Raw genomic sequence first — 12,870 nt, 5'->3', positions numbered from 1 at the left:
AGAGCCTCCAGGCCATCCTCATCCCCACTATTATGAATAATGATGACAATTATAAAAATAACAAATGGGTAGAAAAGCAATTATTGGTTATTACTAGCAATTAGGCCAGCCAATCAGATTGTTGCTTAAAGCTTGAGGGTCATTCTTGCATTTCACCCGTGAGAATCATCTCCCAACCTGAGCCAAGAAGCCTCTGCAACAAGCTAGAGGAAGTGAGACTGGGTTTGACGTGAATTTGGCTAATCATGATGCTGTTGGATTAGGAAAGGATGATGTTTTAGAAGTGATCAGGGAAGAGTCAGTGTCTTGACTTTCCAAAGACTGCTTTGGGGTTGCACAGTCAAGTATGGGCCTTCTGTCCTTTTCCAATGGGAAGCAAGGCTGCATTCCTGTCGGGCACACCATCTAACTTCCTGCTAGATGTCAGTGACTATTACCCCCTAGGGAACAGGAAATTACCTAGTGCTGCTTTTCTATTAGGTTCTTGTTTTAAGGAATCAGAGCATTTTATGCATTAATTCATCCATTCTCATAAATTTCAAGTGAAGCTGGAAAGAGAGATTTCGTATCTTCAAATTTAGTGGCCAGGAAAGGGAAGTGTGAAAAATTGACTTTCTCAAGATGTCCCAGTGGCTAAACTGTTGCCATAGGGGCTGGGGCATCCTGATATGAGCTCAAAAGTCTTGGTCCAAGATCATCACTTAGCTGCACTTGAGTCCCTTCATCTAATAATGGGGGCATTGCTGTTGCTTACGTACCATCAAGGACTCAGAATGAACACTTCCTATGTTTTAAATGTTATCATGCCTAGGATAGGCACTGTTGTCCCAAGCTGCTCTATATGTTTTCCTCATTCTCCAAATGACAATATTTATGTAAAATAAGTGAAACAGAAAAGCTTCTTTTTATTAATTTACTGGTAGGTTGAGATTTAGAGCAAAGCTATTTAACAGAAACATGTCATTTTCTATTTTGTAGTAGCCACACAGGTGAAATTAATGTTAATGTATTTTATTTAACCCAATATATCAAAAATATTGCTGATGTACAATCACAATAAAATTTATTAATGAGATATTTTACATTCTTTAACCTGTGCTAAGTTCAAAATCTGACATGTATATTTTCACTTACTGTACTACCATAGCCACTGTACTAGACAGTGCAGATCTAGCATGACCTAATCTGGGTTTTTTTCCCTAAATTTTTTAATTGTGGCAAAATACACACAACATAAAATTTACCACTTCAACCATTTTTAAGTGTACAGTTAAGTGGGCCCAAGTACACTCATATTGTGCAACCATCATCACCACTAATCTGGATTTAAAAAGCCTATCAGCTATTTCTTCGAAACAATGTTTCTCAAATCTGACTTCACAAGAATCAAATGGGGCTTTCACCACATACTGTTTTCTGGGTCCCATTGCTGGAGATCCTGCATTAACTGGCCTGGGGTACATCTGAGCACTGGGAGCTATTAAAGCTCCCCAGGCAATTTTAGTCTACAGCTGGGTTGAAAATGACTGCTCTAAAAGAAACAGAGCCAAAATAATTGAAAAGTGATCTAAAAGAAGGTGAAAGACACCACTGCTATAATTACAAAAGTTTTCCAAACAGCTAACTTGCATGGTTACAATTTTACTATGGTTTCTCTTGTAAAAAAATCACCCATGAAGATGATCAGAAGTGAATCATTACCTCTGGTAACAAGCAGCCTGACACGTAGCTCAGGGCTGACTTGACCTGGAGGGGTCTGGTGTGCCTTGTATGGAAAGCCTCAGTACCATCTTGTTCCTGTGACAAAAGGGAAAGGTTTCCCTAGACATCCACTTACACAGCCCAGGCAGTCATGCTTTCTGCTTGGCTCTTCTTTTAATCTCATGGAGTAGATGGCCTAACTGCCTAAGCAGTTCTTTGGTAACTACCTACATGCAATAGTTCTTTAATTTGTGTGTGTGGGGGTGTGTGTGGGGGTGGCGCGTGGTTCAATGCCTAAATTAAAACTTGTAGACTCTCAGAATCAATAGTTTATAAATTAGTTCAAGGAATTTCAAACAAGCACAAAATACCCAAAGTAAATGGATATGATTCCTAAGAGCAACAACTGGGCTATACAAGTAACATATATAATAAAAATATTTATCTCCTTAACGTTTTAAAATAAACTTGAGTCCAAAAGTCCCATAAATGAACCAGAATGATCCATTCTTGTGATAACAACAAAGATAGCAACATATTTATTTATAAAAAAAACACTGCTACTGAAGCCCACCTCATCCCCCACCTCTCCTTATAACGGATGTTTTATATACCATGGGGATACCCTACCTATGCCTTGTCAAGTGTATGCGTGTGGGGAGGGGCTGTCTTAGGCCACATAATGTTTTGCCAGTGAACCCCAGGATTCTTTAGGCTACCTCTTGCTAAGAGAAACAGCAGATATTAATATGTGCTATCTATTCAAACAATTTAACTTTAGCCCTCGTAAGTCCACATTGTTTGCTTATATTGCAATACGGATATAGCATATATTGCAATCCAAGCAGGTTTTTCTTCTTTTACTTTAGCATTACTTTCTGATAATAATATATCATAATACACATTCATTGTAGGAAATACAGAAAAGCATAAAAAGGAAAATATCCTTCACAAACATTCTTAACACAAAGAAAATCATGGTTCCTGTTTTGGTAAATTTCCTTCCAGTCTTTTAAAAATATATCTACTATGTGTAGAGATTTAAAATTATATACTAAAAACAAATGTCTACTCTGCTTTGTTCACTTAACATTGAATGATAAGCATTTCCCATATCATTAAAATGATTTGGAAACATTTAAATGCCAACCTAATATTTCATTATCTATTTCCCTATTTTTTAGCATTTAGAATGTTTCAATTGTGTGTGGGGCTTCCCTGGTGGCTCAGCAATGAAGAATCTGCCTGCCAATGCAGGCACATTGAGACCTGGGAGACACAAGAGACTCGGGTTCGATCCCTGGCTTGGGAAGATCCCCTGGAGAAGGAAACAGCAACCCACTGCAGTATTCTTGCCTGGGAAATCCCATGGACAGAGGAACCTGGCAGGCTACAGTCCATGTGGTTGCAAAGAGTTGAACAAGACTTAGTGACTAAACAACAATTTTTTTTTACAATTTTATGTAATGCTGACATAAATATCCCTGAATATACATCTTTGTACATATTTCTGGAGTGGAAATATGGATTGAAATGATGTGTTCCTGGGTACCCTGTCCTGCCTTATCAGCAGCCTTTGTTAAGCTAGCTGAGATCGCTAAACATTAGTTTTCTTTAAATGCTTATTAACGGGATAAATGTTTAAGAGCTGGAAATCATAATTTCTTTATACCATCATTTCTTTATAATCATCTTTATACCATTGATTATCCTGGAACCCCGGATGAACTAAATGTATACAGATAATGATGTTTCATTTCCTTACCCTTGGAAGGATGTAGTTGTTTCAGTAACACAAGTAGCCTGGGAAAAATCATTTTGAACTTTAGGTAAAAGTGGCACAAAGTTGCTGAGTGACTTACTTATCTAGCTTCTCATTAGCTTGCCGCCAATGTGTCTGCTCTTTCCTCCATCTCAAATTTTCATTTAGGCCTGGAAATCGGTCATTCCCTAGGAGTTAAGAAACGCACAACAGGAATTTGATTAGCAGTAGTAGCAAGATAACCAGAAGTTCTGTAACAGGCTCAATGGAGGGGACTCAGAGCTGTTTCCAGATAATTAGAATCCATGCTGGTGCTGGTGGGAGGCCAAACCCACAACCAAGTCTGGGGTGGGTTAGTCTGCTCTTTGATTGACAGGCTAGACCTCAGAAGCCTTTCTGGAGTGTCGGCAAGCACATCTCCCATGGACACAGGGTTCCAGTGAAATCAGGGTTTCTCCCCAAATTATTTATTTATGAAGAGTGCTGGTGTTGAAAAAAGGTGCCCAACCACCCCTGAGAAGCTCAGCTCCTTCCAAATTCCCTGCCCCCGTGTCCCACTGAAGAGTAGGAACCATCACTTTGTTTTCCTTGAGCACAATGGATAAGGCTGATATGCCCTAAAGAGAACTCAGCCTTTTGGAGATCACTCTCAGACTGTGGGGTGGGACCCTCTAAGACCACTGCAGGAGGGGACTGGATCCATTCTAGTAAACCCTGCATGACTTGGGGAAATGATTTTGGAACCAGAACTATCCAGTAGGACTATCTACATAGACTCTTCAAACATCCCAGGGAGAAGTGAGGGAGACACCATTCATCATCCCATGACTCATATTCTTGGATAGGGCCTTTTACCACCAATAAGTTTTAAATAGAAGATGCCATCTGAGCACATTTTCAGGGCTCCTGTGACCTCAGGAAAGGAGCTTTCCCTTAGAGAAATGCGGCCAACGTCACATACATCATGCGCCAAATCCCAGAATCTGCTTGTCTCTATTACCACAACGTGTTAAGAAAGTGATGGTGTCTACTCATCATGTTGGGAGGATGCTCCTTCCCACGAAGGGTACCCAACTCTGCTGACGGAGAGCAGGGAAGGGCTGACCCAACACACCTGGAGTCCGGCAGCGCCGCATCATCTCCCCTCGAGCCCCTTCCCCACGGAGCAAAGCCTCCTCCAGCCTGGCCTTGACATCTCTCGACTTCTGCAGAACTTGGGTACTGACTTTGTCAGAACTCTGTTTTCCCTGGACAGGACAGAGGCAGGAGGACATTAAGTTTGGAGAGCTCTCTGTTCATGGGGAGAATCCTAAAGACAGAACACCCCATGGTGACATCAGCCAGTTTGGACATATGCTACAGACACCCTGTTCTGGGGGATCCTCTGGCTGAAATTCTGTCAACGGAAATGACACTCTCTCTGAAGAAGACAGAGATCCTTTCCCGGTGGAATTATCATATCCAGATAGGTTACAGATATGAAAATAGGTTATAGACTTTAATACAGAAATAAGACTGTTATTTAAGAATGCTGCCATTGCCCAAACAGAGGGGGAACGGTGAAAAGACAGAACTTGAGAGATACCTTGTATTCAAAACATGAGACACAGATGAAAAGGAGATCTAAAATCCTGTTTAGCTGCATGGATGGCAGGTCGGCAATCCACTTCCTAAGGAGGCTCTGGTCAGCATTTTTCATGATCCACAGGAAGCAGATCATGAGATTTCGGGTCGTGTCAGCATTCAGCATGTTGTACTGCTTGTAGGGCTGGAAGGAGGCAGATTGGGAGATGGATGCAAGGGAAGAGGTTGAGCAGCAGACATAATGAAAGGAATGTTGATTTCTTAGGACACAGTGTCTGTACTTCTTCCTGGGCTGGGGGGTCTGTTTAGGGGAACTCTGCCTTCTCCTGGCAGTGGAAGCTGTGTTCTTTGAGCTGGGCTGCTGGGAAAAGGGGCTGGTCCGGGGCAGTATTCTAACCAGGCTTTCAGCCATGTAACTGTGGACACCCTTCTGTTTCAGGAGCCGGGGAAGGCAATGGCAACCCACTCCAGTACTCTTGCCTGGAAAATCCCATGGACAGAGGAGCCTGGTAGGCTGCAATCCATGAGGAAGAGTCCGACACGACTGAGTGAATTCACTTTCATGCATTGGAGAAGGAAATGGCAACCCACTCCAGTGTTCTTGCCTGGAGAATCCCAGGGACGGGGGAGCCTGGTGGGCTGCCGTCTATGGGGTCGCACAGAGTCAGACACGACTGAAGCGACGCAGCAGGAGCAGCAGCAGTCTGTTTCAGGAGCAGTGTGGTCTGGTGGTCTGCCCCGGACCTTGGCCATGCCCTCTCCCCACCCAATCTCAGTAATCCACAAGGGCTTCCAAGCTGCTAAGATCAAGTATATCTCCTTCACACCGGAGACTGCAGGGTTGGACTTATAGCAGATAACTACCCTGGCTTGGTTCCCAAAATACCCTAACTGTTCAAGATTTCTTTGTCAGAGTCCAAAGTATAAGGGTCATGAACTGCTCAGCAAATGAATCAAATACATAATTCAGAGGAGTCCCTTAGAACAGTACTTCAACCACAATTTATGTTTTCCTGGGGACAGGGTGTGGGGGCTCAGGCTATTTGCTCTCAGGCTTTGGCCACAAGTGTTCATTTTAGCGTGCTGAGCACACTTTCTGTCACTCATCCAAACAACACAAAGGACAACATGCGATTCACGTGGCGTAGCTAATATCCAATGGAATGTAGGAGTGAAGCTGCAGAGAGGTGTTAGTTCACATGTGAGGGGAATGGTAGGTTTGAATGGGGAGGATAGGGCTTACGAAGTTGCTTTAACTTTAGTTTTTCTGAGTATGACCACAAGAAGAAGTAATATTTCTAAATGTATTATAACTTCATAGGAAATATCTTCTAGGAGGTGAACCTTGGACTTTTGAGTTTCTCTGTTGGAGACAAACCAGAATGTAAAAGGCACATACCACCCAAAGCACCCAATTTTGGTAAGACGGATATTAGAAAGGAAGAGGAGGTCATAGAGCACATTATATTTGTTAAGCTGCAGGATGAGTAATGCCAACTCTCCATATCTTTTCTCTTTTTCACCTCCTGTCCTTCAACTCTTATGGGTGTGTGTTTGGGGGTGGGGGGGTTGTGTGTGGGGGAATCGGGGAGTGCTAGAGAGAAGAGAAGACAGTCAGTCAGCAAAGCAGAATTTTGGTTGAGAGGCTGTCTTCCCAGGAAAGAACTGGGTTGAGTCCTCTGCAGATGTGAATGCTACACTGAAATGCAAACTTAAATTAAGCGGGAGATGCAGCTCTGTCTTGGCAAAGGGATGGTCAGAACTCAGCAAGGAAGAGAGGCAGATCCCACAGAGTGCAAGCCTCCTGCCTGAGGGCTCCCTGGTTTGATCTCCTTTGCAATATCTCAGATTTTCCAAGTTCACCTTTCTTGGTTGTCCAAACCCTGAACTTAACACTACCGAAATTGCCTGAGTTTGTTCTGTGAGTCTCTTGCTGTTGTCAGAATCCTGTCTGACTCTGTGTTACCTCACCTGTATCATTGTCCTTCTCAACTGCTAGCCTCACACGATTTCTTCCAGCATTGAACAATAAGGCAGAAATCTCATTGCCTGCTCTATCCTGGGTTCTGGTAGGTGAATTTAGGAACACGATCCATTAATAGATGGGAAAAGACACAAAATGAAAAATAAACAGGAGAAATGTGGACCAACATACCAGGGAAGACAACATTGTTCCACTTGTCTTCAAATTAAAATTTCCAGCTATAGCCAAGGCCACATTCTGATTAATTGCACTGGTCCCTTCTTGTTCTTCATCTGAACCATTGGCACGATTTTTTCCACCTCGAGCTTCTGCAGCTGCAATTAAAATAGTATTGATCTTTTACTACATGATCCAGGAATCATGCTTCCTGGTATTTACCCAAAGGAGTTCAAAACGGACGTCCACATAAAAATCTGCACACAGATGCTTACAGCAGCTTCATTCATAATTGCTACAACTTGGAAGTAACCAAGATGTCCTTCAATAGGTGAATGGATAAAAAATGTGGCACATTTAGACAATAAAATATTATTCAGTGCTAAAAAGAAATGAGCTACTAAGCCATGAAAAATCATGGAGGAAACTTAAATGCATATTACTAAGTGAAAGAAGTCCATCTGGAAAGGCAAAACTATGGAGACAGTAAAAAGTTCACCCCTCCTTTTCTCACTTGGTACCCATACATCTGCTCCCTATGTCTGTGTCTCTATTTCTGCCTTCAAATAGGATCAATTATACCATTTTTTCTAGATTCCACATATATGTGTTAACATACAATATTTGTTTTTCTCTTTCTGACTTAATTCACTCTGTATGACAGTCTCTAGGCTCATCCACATCTCTACAAATGACTCAATTTCATTCCTTTTTATGGTGAAGTAATATTCCATTTATATATGTACTACATCCTCTTTATCCATTCCTCTACTGATGGACATCTAGGTTGCTTCCACGTCCTGGCTATTGTAAATAGTGCCGCTATAAACATTAGGGTGCATGTATCTTTTTGAATTACAGTTTTCTCTGGGAATATGCTTAGTAGTAGAGGGATTTCAGCATAGTAATTTTAAACCTGACATTTAGCACTATTTATCTGTTACCATGTATAGTGAAAAGCAGGCAGTCTAATAAAAGAGACAAAATGTCCAGCACAAGATTAGGCTAGAAATTAACTTTTCAAACTGTGAAAACAAAAAATTTCAAAGCTTTCATAATACCTTTCTATAATATGGTATTTTTACTTCATTTATATATTTCAAATAATGGCCAAATAGGAATATAAAATTACAGAATTAAATAAGTACCTTATAGAGTAGTAAGCCATTATTACAAATTCAGCAATAATTTATTATATTTTGAATGTCTGAAATAAATGTTAATTTATTATACTTAAGTAATATATTTATATTTATACATAGGTATCAGTTCAGTTCAGTTCAGTCGCTTAGTCGCGTGCAAACAAAATAGGGACCCACAATTTAAAAGGTAAGATCATGATCAATTACACATAGAAAGTATTTGTTTAAGTAGTTCTGAGGAAAATGTGTTAAAACATGCATGACTGATACATTAAAAACTCATAATTTTATAGACTTGTCAACATTATAGTTTTTTGACTTTCAATTTTTCAGAAAAATAGCCATGTGAACAGATTTTCACCTGCCAAACTTGTAAAAACAGAACTCAATTTTTAAAAACATAATAATTCACTGTTGTTCTTAAGTCAATAGAATTTTTAAGCACACAGTGAAATGAAAAGCATGTGGCAATTATTCAAGACCTGATAACATTATCAGGATTACTTTGAGGATACATTCTCATTTTTACTAAATGTGCGTAGGCTCATGGTTACAAGAAAAAGAGAGGAGAGCAGGACAGAAACATTTGCTGCCAAGATGCTTTCACAGAAGTTCTCTCATTTCGTCTTTATCACAACCCTAAGATGTAGACATTGCTATCACGTTTTTACAGCCGAGGAAAGGAAGGGAAGTCATTAAAAGGTTGAGGAAATTTCCAAAGGTCACATATAGTTAATACATGGGCTGGGATTTGAATTCTGTTGTATTTTTTTTAATATTATACTCTTAGTTCATCAATCAAAAGACTTCATATCTAATAAATGTACTATATTATCTTTAATAGTAGAGTATTTACATTGTTTTCCCACTTGTTAGCTACATCATGACTATAAAGTTCAGTGCATACATAAAGAAATCATTGAGATTTAAGAGACCAAGTGCTCTAGAAGGGTGGGAAGGGGCAGGAGGTGGGAGGGAGGTTAAAAGGGAGGGGACATATGTATACCTATGGCTGATTCATGTTGCTATATGGCAGAGGCCAGCACAATATCGTGAAGCAATTTTCCTTCAATTAAATAACTGTTTGAAAAAAACAAAAAAAATAAGGCTTGTACTTTAAAAAGATATAATGCTACTGTACGCTTAATAGACCACAATATAGAGTAAGCATAACTTTCATATGCACTGCGAACCAAAAAAAGCAAACAAACAAGTGCTAAAACGTTATGATCCAAAGTGACTGATGTGGAAAATTTTAATCAACAATGAAACTTTGGATAATGTGTGTTAACGTGATTCCTTGCTTTGGGAACAAACAAATAACAGATCTTCAAATGAAACTGTCTTGAAATGTCCATGCAAAATTCTACAAGGGATCTGCAAAGCCATGCTCTGAACTGCACCTTTAAATTCTGAAGACAGCTATCTTCTGTTTGCCCTTTACTCAGGCACTGCTACAGGAAGCTCTGTGCATCTTACCCGGCAGCCCGCTCATCTGGTGGGCTAAGATAGCTTCCATCACTTCCTTGCCCATTTTCCCCCTCATTTTATGAGCTGAATGATTGTCACCACAAGGAGTTTAGAAATAATTGTCACACAGGACATTTTGCTTTCGGAGGAAGCAGGAAAACATGATAGTTCTAAGGTTCCAAGCATGATTCCTTACAAGGATTTTAGACTTAAGCATTCTTCAGTTAGAAGAATAGCACAGTAATTTCTAAGAACTTCCCTTCGCTGAGGGGAAAGCAAAAAGCACCCTGAAGTCAGCATTGTGTATGTGAGTGTGTGTGTGTGTGTGTTAGGGGGAGGACAGGCAGATGGGATTGTCTTTCTCAGGTCTCAGATAAGATGTTCTTTTTGAGTGAGTGTAGTTTTGTTTGTCTACATTCCCTAATCCACACTGTAAAATGCAAATAAACTCAGGAGGGGCCTTTAACAACTGATGCTTTCCTCTGGTGGCCAAGTGGGAGATACTGAATTCCAACCTTTATGAGCTTTTTAGTGCCAAAGGCAAAATTCCTCTGCGATAGCAGCGTTTCCTAATAGTGTCAGACAACATGATATATATATATATTTTTTTGCATGGTACAAATGTTTAGACTCACTTGAGTCTGCTTCTTTCCTTAAGTGCCCATAAAATAAAACAGAAGGAACACTTTATTCCAAGACATCAGACCACAGATCACCAAAAGGAGTAATTCTGTTATTTTATCATCCTTTGTGGTGTACAGTCTTCAGTGTTCATGTACCAACAGACCAATGAATGAATGAGTGAGCAACAATTAAAAAAAATATATGCTGCTGCTAAGTCGATTCAGTTGTGTCCGACTCTGCAACCCCATAGACAGCAGCCTATACATGTGGCTTAAAAAATACACTTACCAGGGCCCATGTTTAAAAAGGTTTGGAGAGCAGTGGTAGTGGGAATGGCTCCCACTAGCGTATTAGCACTGGAGCCAGCAATGGAAACCTCATTTCAGTGGTGAATCTGGCAGGAGCCCCCATCAATCCAAAGAAGGAAACAGAAGGCATCATTACCTGTAAAGTCATAGAGCTGTGGCAAAGCATCCAGAATGATACCAACCAAAGGCAGGTAGAGGGCAGCGACCTTGACCTTCACCTCTGGCTTAACACAACGCGGGTCCAGGTCGTGAGAACTCAGCAGGCTGTGGATGGCACTGACAGCTTTCCTTTGTACTTTGCTGATCCTGTTTGCACAACACAAAAGGCCAAGGCTATAGTGAAGCAAGGTTGACCAGAATGCTCCTAAACAATGAGGTGATGATATGAAAACCAAGCAAAGTAGGGTAGAGGTGTACAGAATCCAGAGACCAGCTGCTTGTGGTCTAGTCCTGGCTCTGCTGTTAGCACAATGTTTAAAGTTCATCATGTGCATCAGACAAGTGCTTGGGCCTGGTGCGCTGGGAAGACCCAGAGGAATCGGGTGGAGAGGGAGGTGGGAGGGGGGATCGGGATGGGGAATACGTGTAAATCTATGGCTGATTCATATCAATGTATGACAAAACCCACTGAAAATAAATAAATAAATAAATAAAGTTCATCATGGTGTAGAATCAGTACTTCACCCCTTTTTATCACTGAATAATATTCCACCATATAGACCTATCACATTTTATTTGGTGAAAGGGAAAGTCACTCAATCAAGTCCAACTCTTTGTGACCCCAAGGACTATACAGTCCACTGGAATTCTCCAGACCAGAATACTGGAGTGGGTAGCCATTCCTGGCTCCAGGTGATCTTCCCAACTCAGGGATCAAACCCAGGTATCCTGCATTGCAGCCATATTCTTTGTCATCTGAGTCACCAGGGAAGCCCATGAATACTGGAGTAGGCAGCCTATCCCTTCTCCAGTGGATCTTCCCAACCCAGGAATCGAACCGGGGTCTCCTGCATTGCAGGTGGATTCTTTACCAGCTGAGCTACATTTATGTATTCATCAACTGATGGACATTTGGGTTTTTTCTACTTTTTGGCTCTGATGAATTATGAACACTGCTGTGAATATTTGTATAAGTTTTTATGTAGGTATAGGTTTTTATTTCTATTAGACATCTACCACAGGGTAGAATTATTGGATCATATGGCAACTCTATATTTAATCTTTAGAGGAACTACATCATTTTACATTCCCACCAGCAGTTCTATCTTCTCTTTGCCGACATTTGTTATTATCTGTCTTCTGTATTATAGCCAGGTGCTATGAATTGACTGTGATCTGCTCCCCTCAAATTCATATATTGAAACCTAATCCCTTATGTGATAGTGTTTAGAGGTGGGGCCTTTAGCGGGTGCTTTAGGTCATGACATCAGAGCCCTCATGAATGGGGTTAGTGCCTTTATAAAAGAGACTGCAGAGAGCTCACTTGCCCCTTTCTGCCACAGGGGAACACAGCAAGAAGATGCCCATCTGTGAACTAGGGAGTGAGTCCTCACCAGACACTAAATATGTCAGCTCCTTGACTTTGAACTTCTCAGTCTCCAGAACTGTGAAAAATAAATTTCTGTGGTTTATAAGCCACCTAATCTAAGATATTTTCGTTAGAACAGCCCAAAGGAACAAAGACAGAGGAGTATTTAACTGATTTTGATATACATTTCCCTGATGGGCTTATGGGCTTATTGGCCATATTTTCATTGGAAAAATGTCTGTTCTGATCCTTTGCTCTTTAAAAAACTGAGTTATTTGCTCTTTTATTATTGAGCTATAAGACATAAAAAATACATTTTAGATACAAATCCCTTATTAGATCAATGATTTGCAAATATTTTCTCCTATTCTGCTTGCTGTCTTTTTACTTTCTTAATGATGCCCTCTAAAGGACAGAAGTTTTAATTTTAATGGAGTCTAACTTACCTCTTTCTCTCTTTTGCTGGGTTTATTTTTGATGTTAGATCTAAGAAACCACTGCCTAATCAAATTTCTTGAAGATTACCCTTATGATTTCATCTAAGAGTTTTATGGTTTTAACACTTACATTTAGGTCTTTGAAACACTTTAACTTTTGTATATGGTGTGAGA

At 40.5% G+C, this 12,870-nt stretch overlaps 1 protein-coding gene across 4 annotated transcripts in view; it reads right to left on the bottom strand.

The window, feature by feature from the left end:
- Positions 1-12,870, bottom strand: part of DOCK8 (dedicator of cytokinesis 8) — a 225,223-nt gene that overhangs the window by 36,514 nt on the left and 175,839 nt on the right. For all 4 annotated transcript variants that reach the window (XM_043486612.1, XM_043486614.1, XM_043486613.1 and 1 more), the window contains 5 exons: positions 10,868-11,037; positions 7,203-7,345; positions 5,049-5,231; positions 4,578-4,710; positions 3,564-3,651 (listed from right to left, as the gene is read on the bottom strand). In XM_043486612.1, coding sequence (XP_043342547.1) covers positions 3,564-3,651; positions 4,578-4,710; positions 5,049-5,231; positions 7,203-7,345; positions 10,868-11,037 — 717 coding nt within the window. The remainder of the gene's footprint in view (positions 1-3,563; positions 3,652-4,577; positions 4,711-5,048; positions 5,232-7,202; positions 7,346-10,867; positions 11,038-12,870) is intronic.

This window comes from Cervus canadensis, chromosome 14 (genome assembly GCF_019320065.1).
Source record: "Cervus canadensis isolate Bull #8, Minnesota chromosome 14, ASM1932006v1, whole genome shotgun sequence".
Classification (NCBI taxonomy): Eukaryota; Metazoa; Chordata; class Mammalia; order Artiodactyla; family Cervidae; genus Cervus; species Cervus canadensis.
The sequence above is the reverse complement of the archived record's forward strand: the minus strand, read 5'-3'. Positions and strand labels throughout refer to the sequence as shown.